General features: G+C 43.6%; 1 protein-coding gene across 1 annotated transcript in view; it reads left to right on the top strand.

Annotated features, from left to right (window-relative positions):
• Positions 1-1,063: 1,063 nt before the first annotated feature.
• Positions 1,064-16,636, top strand: part of SLC19A3 (solute carrier family 19 member 3) — a 41,068-nt gene continuing 25,495 nt past the window's right edge. Inside the window, exons 1-2 of the mRNA XM_040348846.1 lie at positions 1,064-1,286; positions 14,881-15,685. Coding sequence (XP_040204780.1) covers positions 1,137-1,286; positions 14,881-15,685 — 955 coding nt within the window. The 5' untranslated portion in view covers positions 1,064-1,136. The remainder of the gene's footprint in view (positions 1,287-14,880; positions 15,686-16,636) is intronic.

The raw sequence follows: 16,636 nt of genomic DNA, 5'->3' as shown, positions 1-16,636 counted from the left end.
GGACCATCCCAAAACTGTTCCCACAAAGTTGGAAGCATGAAATTGTTCAAAATGTCTTGGTATGCTAGCGCCTTAAGAATTCCCTTCACTGGAACTAAGGAGCCAAGCCCAACCCCTGAAAAACCACCCCACACCATAGTCCCCCTCCACCAAATGATCTGAACCAGTGCACAAAGTAAGGTCCATAAAGACATGGATGAGAGAGTTTGGGGTAGAGGAACATGACTAACCTGCACAGAGTCCTGACCTCAACCTGATAGAACACCTTTGGGATGAATTAGAGTGGAGACTGCGAGCCAGGCCTTCACGTTCCAGGTCACTTAACCTAAAATGGCCCTCATTCTCAAGTTCTAAAGTTGGGAGGTATGCTGTAGGGCAGTGATGGCGAACCTTGGCACCCCAGATGTTTTGGAACTACATTTCCCATGATGCTCATGCACTCTGCATTGTAGTTGAGCATCATGGGAAATGTAGTTCCAAAACATCTGGGGTGCCAAAGTTCGCCATCACTGCTGTAGGGCATGCATGCTCATTGCCATCCTGAAACTGTTTTGCATTAATCATTCTAGCTTTTCATCTGTTTAGTAAACTGCAAGCTACAAGAGACTCGCTGTCTGATCACTTGGCCAATTACTGATCCTGTGGAACAGCAATAAATATGTAATAGGTCACTAATTCTTCACAGCTCTAACCAAAATAAATAAAAACATTGGCCTTTACAATACATACACCTTTGTAGAGGAGTAAGGGAACCCTTCTTCCTAGGAAAAAATACACCGTATGATTGTCTTTTCTAAAAAAGAAACAAGGCTTCTGATTAGTTGCTATGGGCAACAGTTTTTTTTTTTCCTGTGACTGTATTTTTTCGCACATAAACCTTTGTTCTCTCTTCTAGGTCTGCTTGGTTTTACAACATTTGCATCGAGAGGGTTGCTATCCAAAATGTCAAACTACTGTTGGCTAGAAGCTTTGGAAACCTTGCTGAAGTCTCATTGTGTATTCCTGCTCCTCCCATTAGATGTATGACAGTGTACTTTACCCTCCTCAAAGTACTACACCTTCAGCACAGAGCAGATTGCTCACTTGGGAGAGTGGAGGCGTCTGAAGCAACTAGACTTGTCAGGAGGGAGTCTGTCATGGGATTATGCAGCAAGCAGACTCAGGCTGGGTGGATATACCCTACTACCCTCCTCTGCATCTATGGATTTTTTACCTACATGAGACCCTCTGAACCTTTCCTGACACCATATCTCACAGGATCAGTACACAACCTCACAATTGAACAGGTAGGTGAAGTAAAATCCACAAAACCTTGGGTTTATTGAACATATATGGTATATGATTTTAAATAATAATACCCCAAGTGTGCATCTTTTAAAGCTTAACAGGGTACAGAACTGTACACCATACATTTACTGTATGCAAAAATAGGCGATCAGAGCAGAGATACTGCACTAAATCTGTACACACTTAAAGTGACGTAAAGGTTTCAGATATGCAAAATAAGTTTGGCTCTAAAAAACAGCTATAAATGACATTTACAGATATATACCGTATTTATCGGCGTATAACACGCACCCTAACTATACGAGAGGAGTTTCAGAAAAAAAACTTTCCACAGCCCCCTGCATATAACACGCAGGCATAGTTTACCCTCTATTTTCAGGGTAAAAAAGTGAGTGTTATACGCCAATAAATACAGTACGTAAAATGTATAGAACGTTATCAGAAGTGAAAAGATATACAATAAAATGATCAGTACATTTGGATTCCAGTACCAAATGTCTGGTTTTGGTAGTTTTTGACAGAGAATAAATCTAAGTATCTCTCTAACATATCACCTACTCTGCCTGCATAGGTGTGTGCACAGGGTGTGCCAGGTGTGCCTGGGCACGCCCTAATCACCCTGCATGGCACAGCTTCCCCCTGTTTAAACCCCTGATATTTCACCAAAGCCTTCTAAGGCCCCGTACACACGACTGGATCTGTCCGCTGGGATGTATCCGCGGATCAGTTCCAGCAGACAAATCCAGTCGTGTGTACGGCCTAGCGGACATTTTTCGCCGGACATTTGTCCAGCCGACCGGTTTTCAAGCGGATAAAAATTTCTTAGCATGCTAAGAAATCTATCCGCTGGAAACCTGTCCGTCAGACGTGTTCGGTCGTCTGTACAGACTCACCTGACACGTCCGACTGTCCGCCATCCCTCGCATGCGTCGTACTGATTCGACGCATGCGTGGAAGCTTTGAACTTCCAGGGCCGCCCACGTCGCCGCATCATCGTCGCGGCGACGGCGCGGCCACGTCCCGCCTATTGTTTACGCACGGATTTCTGTCTGATGGTGTGTACAACCATCAGACAGAAATCTCCGGGCGGACATGTCTGCTGAAAACGGTCCGGCGGACCGTTTTCAGCGGATTATCCGCCCGTGTGTACGGGGCCTAACAGGGCTCCTAAAGAAAATTTGTAAACTATTAAAAATAAAATAATAAAAATAAAAACTACTGACACCATCCACTGCCCTGCTAACACCAATCTCTGCCCTACTGATACCACCTGCTGTGGCACTGTCAGTATACTGTATATACACATGCACACACACACATATGTGTTTGAGCCATGTGGCGCACACCCTATGGCCAGTTACACACGAGGCAGACTCCGTCTGCTCAGCGATAGATCAGTACGCAGATCTCCGCTGAGCTGGCGGATGACAAGCTCCTCTCTGCTCACTGAGTGGGGAGGGGCTTGTGCAGCGCCGCTGATTCCTATGGAGCGATCTGATGAAAATGGACAGCATGTCCATTTTCGTCGGGTCTCACCCGATCCGATCCGCCATGGACGAATATGGACGTACCGCCATACGTCTGATTTTGGCGGATCGGATCGGGTCGGATGTCAGCGGACATGTCTCCGCTGACATCCGACGCTCCATAGGACTATGGAGCGGCCGTTCAGGTCCGCCATCAAAACTGACAGGCAGACCTGAACGGTCCGTCCGTGTGAAAGGGGCCTATTGCAATAGGCTGTGCACACCTCTGTCTGCCTGACATTTAACACTTGACTTAACTCCTAGGATTAAACCCTAACCTTGGAACTTATCCTAACACGAAGGCTGGGTTCATACTACAGTGTTATCAAAATGCTAAATTTCTTCTTCTCTAACTATTTTCTTTTATTGAGAATCCTGGGCAGGCTACAAATGTGTTTTATGCTGCATTAAAGGTACAGAAAACGAATCATATACAAAATATTGACAAAACTAAGATTTTTTAACACAGATATTACTGCACTCTACTGTGTTTGCTGTGTTTTTGGCATGTGGTGAACAACTAACTGCGCAGATTCAACACATATGAAGCCTCGTACACACGGCCGAGGAACTCGACGTGCCAAACACATCGAGTTCCTCGGCCAGTTCAGCACTGAAGCCGCCGAGGAGCTCGGCGGGACGAGAGCTCCCATAGAACAACGAGGAAATAGAGAACATGTTCTCTATTTCCTCGTCGAGCTCCTCGTCGGCTTCCTCGGCCGAAACTGTACACACGACCAGTTTCCTCGGTAGAATTCAGCCAGAAACTCGGTCGGAAGCTGAATTCTGCCGAGGAAACTGGTCGTGTGTACGGGGCCTAAGAGTCATTTTATGTACTGCACTATTGTGCCCTGAAAATCAGGGCAAAATCGTGGGTTTGCGATATACACCGATACCCGCTTTCCCGCCACGAGTTTGAATACTGCGCCGGCATATACCGAGCGCAGTACACTCGTGAATCTTCGGGCAGTCTCGGCGCCTCTCGCACTGACGTCCTGTACGTACAGGACGTCAGCGCGGCAGTTGCCGAGCCTGCCCGAAGATTCACGAGTGTACTGCGCTCGGTATATGCCGGCGCAGTATTCAAACTCGTGGCGGGAAGGACACGAGGACGCCGCAGAAGGACGCCGGACCCGCCGAAGAGGACACCGGACCCGCCGAAGAGGACGCCGGACCCGCCGAAGAGGACACCCGAAGCCGCAGAAGGACGCCGGACCCGACGAGGCCGCCGATGGACGCCGCGCAAGACACCAAAACTGTAAGTACAAAAAAACAAAAAAACTTTTTTCCACAGGATTGGGGGCCACTTTAGGGGTGCGCGGTATACGCGGGAGCGCGTTATACCGCAATAAATACGTACATGTACATCCTAGGTGTGAAAATAGTGTGAAATAGTCAATACCATAATAAAACAATAGCCTGTTCTCATCTATTGTTCAAAGCAATTGTAAGGACTAATGCCCCGTACACACGATCAGAAAATCCGATAGCAAAAGTCTGATGTGAGCTTTTGAACGTAAATTCTGACTGTGTGTATGCTCCATCGAACTTTTGTTGTCAGAATTTCCGCCAGCAAAAGAATGAGAGCTGGTTCTCAAATTTTCAGATGGAAAAAATTCCTATCGGAAAATCCGATCGTCTGTAGTAATTCCAACGCGCAAAATTACGACGCATGCTCGGAAACAATTTGGCACATGCTCGGAAGCATTGAACTTCATTTTCTAGGCTCGTTGTAGTGTTGTACATCACTGCGTTCGTGACAGACGAAAGTTCAGAGAGCTTGACCGTGTGTATGCAAGCCAAGGTTAAGCGTAATTCCGTCTGAAAAATCATCCAAGGTTTTTCTGAAGGAAAATCTGAGCGTGTGTACGCGGCATAAGTGAGGCAGCGTTCATATGCATCAATATATCTTGATAAATGTATTTTATGCTCTGTAAAGATACAAAACATTTAACAAGGAATCTTTATGTATTTTACTAAAAGGGCCAAATTGTAACAAATATTGTATTCAGAAAACTGCCCATGGTTAACACAAGTACTGCCAGTATTGAATGTGTTACATTGTTAGTCAGCCAAAATAAACTTGTATTCCCAAACAACTCCAAGGACAGACACCCTGTGGCAGTCATTATCTGGAAGTGTTACAATCAGTTTTATACTAATTATCAGGCTGATGTGTAAGTATTAATTTTATGACCAAATGACAGTAGTTAGAGCAGCATCGCATACTCCTTTTAAGGGGGTGCTCAAACAATATTTATCATTTCCATTATTTGAAACTGTGGGCCTGATCCACAAAAACCGGCCGTAACTTAACTTTTGCCATTTAAGTTACACCGCCGCAAAATCTTTACCTAAGTGCCTGATCCACAAAGCACTTACCTAGAAATTTTCAGCGGTGTAACTTAAATCCGTCCGGCGCAAGGCGTGCCTAATCTAATGGGGAGAGTCCCATTTAAATTAGGCGCGCTCCCGCGCCGGACGTACTACGCATGCTCCCGACGTTATTTTCCCGACGTGCTTTGCACGGATTTACGTTGCGCCAGGTTTTGAGAATCGCGACGGGCGTAAAAAAAAAAAGAGTTGCGGGAAAAAAAAAAATGACAGCGAACGCGGGATAGAAGGGTATACTTTTACAAGGTGTAAACAGTTTACACTTTGTAAAAGCAGCCCTAATTTTGCGACGGCAAACTAATACTTACGGAGAAAAAACGAAGCGTAAAAGCTTCGTGGATCTCCGTAAGTGCTAATTTGCATACCCGACGCTGGATTTCGACGAGAAATGCCCCCAGCGGCGGCCGAGGTACTGCATCCTAAGATCCGACAGTGTAAGTCCCTTACACATGTCGGATCTTCTGCCTATCTATGAGAAACTGATTCTGTGGATCAGTTCCATAGATAGAAACAGGGATACGACGGTGTATCAGTAGATACGCCGGCGTATCCCTTTTGTAGATCAGGCCCAGTGTTTCTAGTTTTTAGGCCCCATTCACACCTTATTAGCGTTTTGTAGCTTGAAGCTTGAGCAAAAAACGATTCTCTAAGGAGAAGGTTCACATTTACACTCCATGTCGCCTCAAGCCAAACGCCTGAAGCTCAAACAAGTTCTGGCGCTTTTTTTGTGGCTCAATTTGGGCAGATTTGGGCGTTTTTTTCTGCTTTTACAATGGTGACAATTTGACCTGCAAAAAATCGTGGCAAAAACTAGGTAAAAACGACTTTCCGCCTGAAAACAATCCGCTCAGGTGTGAATGCAGCCTTAGACATTCAGGGCCAGATCCACAAAGAAGTTCCGCTGGCGTATCTATTGATACGCCGCGTAACTTCTAGTTTGCTCCGGCGTATCTTTGTTTTGTATCCCCAAAACAAGATACGCCTGAAGCTGGGCTAGATCCGACTGGCGTACGTCTTAGTACGCCGTCGGATCTAAGGTGCATATTTACGCTGGCCGCTAGGTGGCGTTTTCGTCGATTTCCGCGTCGAGTATGCAAATTAGCTAGATACGGCGATCCACGAACGTATGTCCGGCCGGCGCATTTTTTTAAGTAAGGCTTTTTTCGGCGTATAGTTACCCCTGCTATATGGAGCGTATCCTATGTTCAGTATGGACGTCGTTCCCGCGTCGAATTTTGAAAATGTTACGTCGTTTGCGTAAGTCGTTGGCGAATAGATCTTTGCGTAGAATGACATTCACGTCGTAAGCATTGGCTTGTTGTGGGTTAATTTCGAGCATGCACACTGGGATACCCCCAAAGACGGCTCATGCGCCGTTCAGAAAAAACGTAATTTATGTCGGGTCAAGACGTATTACCATAAAAACACGCCCCCATCTCATCCATTTGAATTGCGCGCCCTTACGCCGACACAGTTACACTACGCCGACGTAACTTACGGCGCAAATTCTTTGAGAATACGGGAAATACGCTGTAAGTTACGGCAGCGTAGTGTATCTGAGATACACTACGCCGGCCATAAAGAAGCGCTGCGCTTCGTGGATCTGGCCCTATGTCTGTGGCATTCTACTCCTGATGAAGTGAATGAATATTTACAAAATGCATGGAGATATTGGATGCACTTTTCTTTATTGATCGGGCCACATGAGGACATTTGAAATGGAATATAAAGACTAATATAATGTATTTTGTATACAGCTACTGTATATGCTGGAATACAGTGAATCAGCTTGTTAGTTTTCCATGTACGTATTAAAGGGGTTGTAAACCTTCGTGTTTTTTCACCTTAATGCATCCTATGCATTAAGGTGAAAAAACACCTTGCAGTTACCGCCCCCCCCCCCCCCCCCCCCGAGCCCCCATTTTACTTACCTGAGCCCCACATTTCTCTGGGCACGATCCCGCGTTGCTTTCCCCCAGCTCTTGTCGGCTCTTCATTGGATGATTGATAGCAGCGCAACCATTTGCTCTATTGAGAGGCCCTGCAAAGAAGAATGGGAGAAACTACCCAAATATAGTGTGGCAAGCTTGTAGCATCATACTCAAAAGGCTGTAATTGGTGCCAAACGTGCTTCAACAAAGTATTGAGCAAACGCTGTGAACACTTATGTACATATGATTTTGTTTGTTTTTTATTTTTAATAAATTTGCAAAGCTTTCCAACAACCTTCTTTCACGCTGTCAATATAGAGTATTGTTTGTAGAATTTTGAGGAAAATAATGAATTTAATGCATTTTGGAATAAGGCTGTAACTAGAGCTGCACGATTAATCGTTAAAGAACCAGATCGCAATTTTTTTCCCCCGTCACAATCTTAACAAAGATTTTTCCTGATTCAATGCAGAGTTCTCTGCTTACAGATGAAAGCTGTCTAAAATAAATAAATAAATAAAAACAGGCAGCCTGGAGATAAGGAGAAACATTGTAACACTTCGTCCTTTTAGATCAAAGGAATGACTTCGGTCTGTAAAGGAGGGAAGTCTAACCACTTAAAGACTAAGGCCCAGATTCACAGAGAGCATGACGCACATTATGCCGCCGTAGAGTAACCCATGTATGCTACGCCGACGCAGCACAGAGAGGCAAGCATGGAATTCAGAAAGCCAATGCTCCCAACGGTGCGCCAGCATGGCGTGGGTATCAAAGGCGCAGGCCGGCGTAGGTGGAAGTGGGTGTGGCCCATGCAAATGATGGGCCGAGCACCAGACAAGTACTTATAACTAACTGCGCATGCGCCGCTTCCCCCTGTGCCTGCTCACAACCACATCGGAACAACTGCCTAAGATACGCCGGATCACTGCGTACGCCGTGAACGTAACCTACGCCCAGCCAGACACACGTCCAACGTAAAATGCGCTGGCTTGTGTTCCTTGGTGCAGATCTTTGCATGTCTGCTGCTGGGTTGCACCTCCTTTATGGGGCACGCAGGTTCGTGAATCTCCGTATTTCCCTCATTTGCATGTTTGAATAGCACTATGCACTATGCGCCCAGCCTAAATGTGCGCCCACTCTACGCCGGCGTAAGCAAGTTACGTCAGCAGGGTTAAGCCTATTTTTAGGAGCATCTCTGTTTGTGGGTCTTGCGCACAGATATGACGGCGCACATTTGCACTTACGTCGGCGTAACTTGATATACGTCGGCGTAAGTGCTTTGTGAATCTGAGCCTATACCTTTTTCTGACACTTGTAGTTTACAAGTTAAAATCAGTATTTTTTGCTAGAAAATTACTTAGAATCCCCAAACATTATATATGTATATTTTTTTAGCAGAGACCCTAGAGAATAGAATGGCGGTTGTTGCAATATTTTATGTCACACTGTATTTGCGCAGTGGTCTTTCAAATGCAATTTTTTGGGAAAAAACACACTTTAATAAATTAATAATAAACTAAACAGTAAAGTTAGCCAAATTTGTTTGTATGTGAAAGATGATGTTACGACGTGAGACTTGTGAGAGAATATTGATCTTTATTCTAAGCACAAAAATTGTGATTTTAATTTTGGCCAGAATCGTGCAGCTCTAGCTGTAACATAACAAAATGTGGAAAAGGTGAAGCACTGTGAATACTTTCTGGATGCACTGTATGCACCAGATCACAATGTAAAGAAGACCCATAAAGCATGGTTCCGTTTATTCCAACACTTTTGTATCTCCAAAGGTAAATGCTTACTCCCTGGGTCAGCATTCTGCAACTTTTTATTTTCTGTTTTTTTTATTTATTCATTGGGAAAGGAGGGGGCGGCCCAAAGGTGGATCCACTGGGTGGGTGAGTACTTGAAATATGCAAGACACACAACCAAGTAAGGATTGGTTAAGAAAAAAAAGGGGGCGGGGGGGGGGGGGTTAAGGCTGAAGATCTGCTTTATGTTGGTTGAAACTGGTCCCTGTGGAAGACTAATTAACATTTAACACCTATTACTGTAGAGAAAGTTTTGTTTTCGTTTTTTTACCTAGCTTTATTTGTATGTTTAACCCCTTTTTCATCCAGACCAAGCTGTTCTGCAAAAGTGAAAGATACCAAGACAAAATTTAATTATATGGTATATTTTTTCTAACTCTGGTGATTGACACTTATGAGACCAGCTTGCTTTTCGTGTAAACATGGAGAAAATAACGAATGAAGGCATATAAAACAAAAAAGGAATTCATATACTAAATACTACTATAATAACCGCATACAGCTACCAAGATACAATATTTTTTTTACTATAATGGTTTTGTGTCAACTTTATTTAGTTGTTTTTTTTTCTCCATTTATGGGTTTTAAACAGCTTTTTATTTAAATATATATTTACCAATAAATATTTTTTTTTTTGTAAAATATTTTTTTTCAATTTTCATGTAGTATTGACAGTTGCACAATATAGCATCACCAAACAAACAAGAAGCCAATACAAAAATAAAGACAATAACCAGAGCAGGGGACAATGTGAGAGAAGGGGGGGGGACACGGGACAAGAGGCAAGGGAGGGGGGAGGGAAAGAGGAGGGACTTCATGGGGGGGTGCATCAGGTCCGGGCTCAGGCAATCATTAAACTGGGAGTAATAGCCCACATCAGTCCAGGGACACGAGGACACGCCGCCCGCCCAGGACATTCGGTCCACTTGGGCAGAGCTCCCCCCAAATTAGTGGGGGGCTGCGTATCCCAACATCCCCGCCCTCAAGTAAGCAACACAACAGCTCCCACTACTACATGTCCATCAATACAAGCCTGAGGCAGCGGGGCTAGCCAAACAGACTGGCGGTTGCACCAGTGGTCCCAAAACTAACACAAAAAATTATACATTAAACATTAATCATTGGGGAGGGGGGGAAGGGAGCAGAGAGCATAGAGTTAGAGAGAGCAAAAGAGACAAGAAAAGTAAAAAGAGGGAGAAATGAGAAGACAAGTGTACTAGCACTCACCCGACTCGCCGACTTAATGGGCCCACATCGCTGCGGGGTCTCAGTTGACCGACTGACGATATGCCTGGACACGATCCCCAAAGGAGGGATCTGCAAGCACCAGTAGTGCCTCGTTCAAGCTAGAGGAGATCAAAGCTGTGTCATGTACGTGGGCCTTCCACTCTGCCCAGGTGTTCTCAAATTTTTCGCGAGTGTCCCTGCACGTGGCCAGCCAATCCTCCGCTTCCATAATCTCCCCCACCTTCCCCAACCAGTCTTGTTCACTTGGAACATTGGAACTCTTCCAATGAATCGTTATGAGCCGTTTTGCTGCATTGAGGAGGTGGGGGAGAGCACTGCATTTGTATCGTGACAAAGAGATGGAGGGGACGTACCAATAAATATTTAATACATGACAAAGATTCTTAGAGCACTATGGAATAGAGAGAAAACAGCAGAGCTGCTTGTGATGAGGCATATTTTATCTGATAGAAACTTTATATTAAGCTGCCCAACAAAGGATAAGTTACTGCTCATGAGTTTTTCATCAAAGAAGCAAACTGAGAGCCTTTAAAATGAAACAAATAGGAGCCTAAAGCTACACCAGCTGGCTCAAAAGTAGAAAGCAAACTTTTATTACGGTGTATTTCATATTTACCCAAAAAAAACAACTGTTAAACAGGTTTTAATGTTAGTTTCAACTATAATCAATAAAGAAAATCAACAAAAAAAATATTTTCAGATTGATCTCAAAGATAAAAAATAGAAAAACATGCTCAGTAAGTATTCGCGCTTACCGATAATTGTAATAGGTTGGCTCAGGGTAGGGTATAAGAGTGCCATCCTGTCCCACAGTACAAGTGTTGTACTGTATGCAATCATGCTTCAGGAAATTTAGCGACTACACTGATAAGGACTTATCATTCAAAACATCAATGGCAGTTTATATCGTTTACCACTGGTGTGCTTTATGGGTAAGTAAGAATTGGCTATTGAAGTTGTAACAAATGTTTTTGTGTAAAAGTGAGTCACTCAACATTCAAAGTATAAATTGTTTTCACCAGTACATATTTCTTTATATTTAATCTTGAAGGACCCCTGGACGACTAAAATATATCTAACACCAAAGTTTTATTTTAGTGTTAAAGCGGCAAGGGGTTAGCACCCCTATCAAGTTTTCATTTCTAGTAGTGTCCCCATTAGGGAGACCCATTCTCTCCATTTGACCTGGTGACCACTATCACTGGAATGAAAGTGAGGGAGAAACAGAGGAAAATTTGCCAATGGGGACTTTTGTTTCGGTGACAACTGTCTAAGAGAGAATTTCCATCACAATGAAGATATTTCATCTCATTTCCAAGGATGGAAAAAGAATTGATTGGTTTATGCCATTCATTATTCAACCTGAGACACAAAAAAAAGTTTTGGCTTTAGTTATGCTTTATCTAAAATCATCTACCCCCCCTTCCCCTCCTGAACTAATTTAGACTAACACCTCCCACCCAATGTCCTTACTTATCTTTTTTCGAGAGCCATGTCTTGTGCAATGATGACTTTATTTAGCAGGACATGACCATCCCTGCACTCAGCCCTCATAGACTTGTATGTGGCCTCCCCAGGTAGCGGTTCCAGCATTTGTCTTGTTTGCCCTTCCATTGGCTACCAGAGATAGCCATATGGTGCAGCCCTAGGGTGATCTACAGACCACAGTTTGCGAAAGGCCGCCCTAGGCCGTTAGCTCATCCAGGCAGAGCCCTTTTTTTTTGTGAGTCTATACATTTTTCTGTAATTTCGTACAGTGCCACAGAGATGATGGTACTTTATAAATTGATAATAATAATAATAATAATAATAATAATAATAATAATAATATGCCAATCCCCTTTTCTGAAATTGTCCTTGCTATACTGTTTAGCAATCACAAATCTGCAAAGTCTTCCATGCCCTTAAATCTAACCTACAGATTTTGCCATGCAAAATAAAAGTAGTAGTCATAGTTCAAGGCATATTACAGATGTACCTGTCCTTTATTTTAAACTAAACAAATGCCTGTTAGCAATTACTGTAAATTACACATTATACAATAGCTTCCATCTTATTATCCAGTGACATTTCAACTTCCTTCATTGCATCACCTAATCTCATAGCTGTTTTTTCTTTAGCAAACCTTAATCTAAAAATTCAGGTCCATCTAGTTTCATAATCCGTGCTTGGCCTAATAGGAATGCATGATTAATTAGCATTTACCATAAATAGAAAGACAACTTTCATTAAATGTGGTTTAATCTACCCTTAAACATATATTGCTCAGTATTGTCCTTTTGTATCCATGTAGGATGTGTTGGAAGTTACCTATTAAAAGCTGTAAAACTTACAGAATGTTGTGGGAGGCAATCCATTGCTCAGCAGTTTTTCAGTGCAAAGTATCTTATAGCTGCTTTATAGATACAGAAGTACATTAGCCTAGTCAGGCGATATGTAATTAGTCAGTAGAATTGCTCCTCCACTATGTTCTGGGCAGCAAGCTGCTTTATTAGCATTATTGGTTTGCAGTGCTAAGGTGCTGGGTTCGTATTCTAAATCCCCTAGATTCTATCTGCAAAATTATGCTGGTGGGTTAATTCATTTGTACCTGGTTCCACCGTGTGTAAATATGAATGTCTTTGGTTGCCCATAGATCAGCAAGTATTTTTCTATAAGCCAGTGGGTTGAATGAAAACAAAAATGGACCCAATTCCCCCATCCACCTTGAATGTGTGGATGGGGGAATCCTCCACACTGAGATATTCCTTGCCATCAGAACACAGTGATTAGCGTTGCAGGCTTTAGCCTGTGGCACTGATCGAGTAGGGAAAATCCAATCGGAAAGTTGTACAGAAGTGGTTTGGTAGATCGACTTCTGTGAAACCACAGTACCCACACATAGATTGAAGTTTGGTCAGACCCTGCTGAACTGGCCAAATTTCGATCCACGTATGGTCAGCTTTTAGTGGAAACATTGGATTGTAAGGCTGCCCATAGATGAGTCTGCCCATAGAGGGAAAAAAACGGACTTAATTCCCCGATCCACACATTCGAGGTGGATGAGAGAATCCTCCCTACTGTGTCTTTGTATTCCGACAGTGGTCAGAATACAGTGATCTGTTGGTTGAGCAGGAAAAAACAGACAGGGTGTTAGTACAGTCAGTCAATCAGTAGATTGCCTTCTGTACAACCACAGTTGATCCATGTATGGCCAGCTCAAGTGTCTTCAGTGGTAAAGACTGATGTAAAACCTTCACATTTCTCAATGAGGACCCAGTCACACCAGCCAGGACTGCTGCGGTGTGTTTAGTACATGTGTGATACGGCACATTGTATTAAGGCAGTGTTTCTCAATTCCAGTCCTCAGGCCCCCCCAACAGGTCAGGTTTTCAGGATTTCCCTCAGATGAAAAGGCTGTGGTGATTACTAAGGCAGTGAAACTGATCAAATCACCTGTGCAAAATAATGGAAATCCTGAAAACCTGACCTGTTGGGGGGGCCTGAGGACTGGAATTGAGAAACACTGTATTAAGGCAACACATTAATTCAGCCACAGCAAACCAAAAATTGGAAATGCTGTATTTTTGCTAGCGCAGCATAGCACAACACACATTAACAGGCAACAGAGTTCACCATAGTACAACAAAATAAAAATTCATTATTGCAGTGCAATGGTCTGAATGGGCCCTAAAGCATTGGGATATGTGCTCCTGCTATATTAAATGAGTAATATTGCCAACAACATAAAATACAGTTAGATGATAAACAACCTTTCCAGAGTGACCTGAGCTGATAAAATGAAAGCAAAAGTGTTTCTGCTGTATTCTTTGAATGAATGACTTGTATAGCGCTACACATGCGAACTGAATCGCCTCTAGGCGCTTTTTCCAGCCAGTGTCTGCTTGGCTGGTGCGGTCATTTTACCCCGTAGGATCTCGGCACGTTTGGGACACACAGTCATACACACAGATATACATACTGGGCCAATTTGGACAAGATCCAATTTTACCTACCAGCATGTCTTTGGAGTGTGGGAGGAAACTGGAGTACCCGGAGGAAACCCACGCAGGCACAGGGAGAACATGCAAACTCCAGGCAGATGGTGTCCTGGTCGTGATTCGAACCAGCGACCCTTTTACTGCTAGGCGAAAGTGCTACTCACTACACCACTGTGCTGCCCATCTTTGAGGATGAATTACTCCACAATGCCTGCTTGTTACTGTTTAGCAAGATAAAGAATATGGCCCCATTTACATGGATGCTGCTAAATGTACGTTCAGAGGCAGTTGGGCGCTTTTTTCAACTCCCCTTGAACTCATTCAATGTTATCCTATATGACCATATACACAGTCTTGTTTATTGCTGTTTTTAGGCAGTTGCGTTTAACAGCGTTTCTTTAAAATGCAAAAAAATGGGTTCAGACGCAGAAGATTTCCACGTTTCAAAAGCCAAACGCGGCTAAACGTGGCTAAACGCGGGAGCCTGTGTTTAGCAGCGTTTCGTTTATAGGCATTTTGAATTTTTGCCCATTTAAAAAATATTTTTTTTTTATTGAAACGCTTCTAACCGCAAACGCGGGAAAACGCGCCATGTAAACGTGGCAAGAATGACATATTAAACGTGGGTAACCTGGCCTCTGCTGTACCTTAAATGCCATCCTCTGTATGTAATGGTAATTTTCATGTCTGTGTGCTTCTCCCACAGGTGACAAACTCTGTGTTCCCAGTATGGACGTACAGCTACTTGGCGATATTATTCCCAGTTTTTGTACTTACAGACTACGTAAGGTACAAACCTGTCATTATCCTACAAGGCCTGAGTTACATAATCTCTTGGGTCTTGTTACTGTTTGCCCGTGGAGTGCCAGCGATGCAAGGCCTTGAGTTTTGCTATGGTATGGTGACTGCCACAGAGGTGGCCTATTTTTCCTACATCTACAGTGTGGTGGACACAGAACATTACCAGAAGGTCACTAGTTACTGTCGGAGTATAACCCTTGTGGGTTTCACAGTTGCCTCTGTGTTGGGCCAACTTCTAGTCTCTTTGGCTGGAGTTTCCTATTTTTACCTTAATGTCATTAGTTTGGTGTCAGTGTCACTTGCTTTTCTGTGCTCTTTGGTGCTCCCAATGCCAAAAAGAAGCATGTTTTTCCACCAGAAAGAAACAGGAGATGCAGCTGGGAAGAAATCTAAAGATTCAAAACCCACCAGTGATAGCATGGAAACACCACAATGTACAGAACTACAAAACAACACAACTACAACAGAACCAGACACGGAAAATAGGAATATTGAAACAAACTTTTGCAAAGTGTTGTGGTTACTATGTAAAGACTTAAAAGATTGCTACTCTTCATCTCAGCTTATTTACTGGTCTCTGTGGTGGGCGCTTGCAACAGCTGGATACAACCAAGTGATAAACTATGTTCAGGTTTTGTGGGAACATGTAGAACCTGCTCAGAACTCCACCGTATATAATGGAGGTGTAGAGGCCGTGTCTACCTTTCTGGGTGAGTGCCTTTCATTTTTTTATTTATTTATTGAAGTTCAAAACCTTGTTCTTATTTTACTGTAGTGTTTTGTAAGGTTAATGTTCCATGGGTATTAATTACCAGATAATTGTTAATACCCACTTAAATATTTGTGTATCGTTTATTGTAACGTTCCTTTTGCACCATCTGTACACATACCACATGGGGTCAGGGCCGCCATCATGAATTATAGGGCCCCTTACACAGCTTCAGGCATGAGCACCCTGGAGCCTGGAGCAGAGAACTGGGGGGGGGGGTGCTGCCGCCTGAAATTGAGAATCGGGGGGGGGGGGCTGTGCGAACTGAGAAGCGGGGGGGGCCTTTACAAAAGAAAGAAGGTTCCCTCACCGAGGATGGCGGGGGGCAGCAGAGTGACGAGCGATCGCTCGTCCTCTGCTGCGGACGGCACTGTACTCCAGGACAGGTAGGTGTCCTAATATTAAAAGTCAGCAGCTGCAGTATTTGTAGCTGCTGGCTTTTACTATTTTTTTTTTTCAGCGCACATCCGCTTTAAATGTTTTACTGGTTTGTGCCTCTGTTTTTAAGAATGGTGCCAATCTCTGTCAGCTTAAAGTGATAGTAAATGCTTAACAAACACGTCATAATTACCCGCTCTGTCCCTGATAGCAAGTATTTGTACTGCAAGTTTGATAATGACTTGCTAAGCTATTGCTAGACTTGCCAGGCTTTACAAGTTTTTTGCACAATTGCTGCAAGTCCGCATTGCATGACTCCAGATTAATTTTCTTTGCAAACATTCGGCAAGTCTTCTGCAAGTTCTGGTTCTGATATGTTGTGCAATAGTCATCCCACCACTTGCATAGCTCTTGCTGTAGTCTCACCACTACAACTTTGCTCCTGCTAGAGACTTGCTGGAGACTTGCCAAGCAAAATTTGCTACAAATTGGAAAAGTGTCAACTAAAACTTGT

This window comes from Rana temporaria, chromosome 4 (assembly GCF_905171775.1).
Source record: "Rana temporaria chromosome 4, aRanTem1.1, whole genome shotgun sequence".
Taxonomy (NCBI): domain Eukaryota; kingdom Metazoa; phylum Chordata; class Amphibia; order Anura; family Ranidae; genus Rana; species Rana temporaria.
The sequence above is the reverse complement of the archived record's forward strand: the minus strand, read 5'-3'. Positions and strand labels throughout refer to the sequence as shown.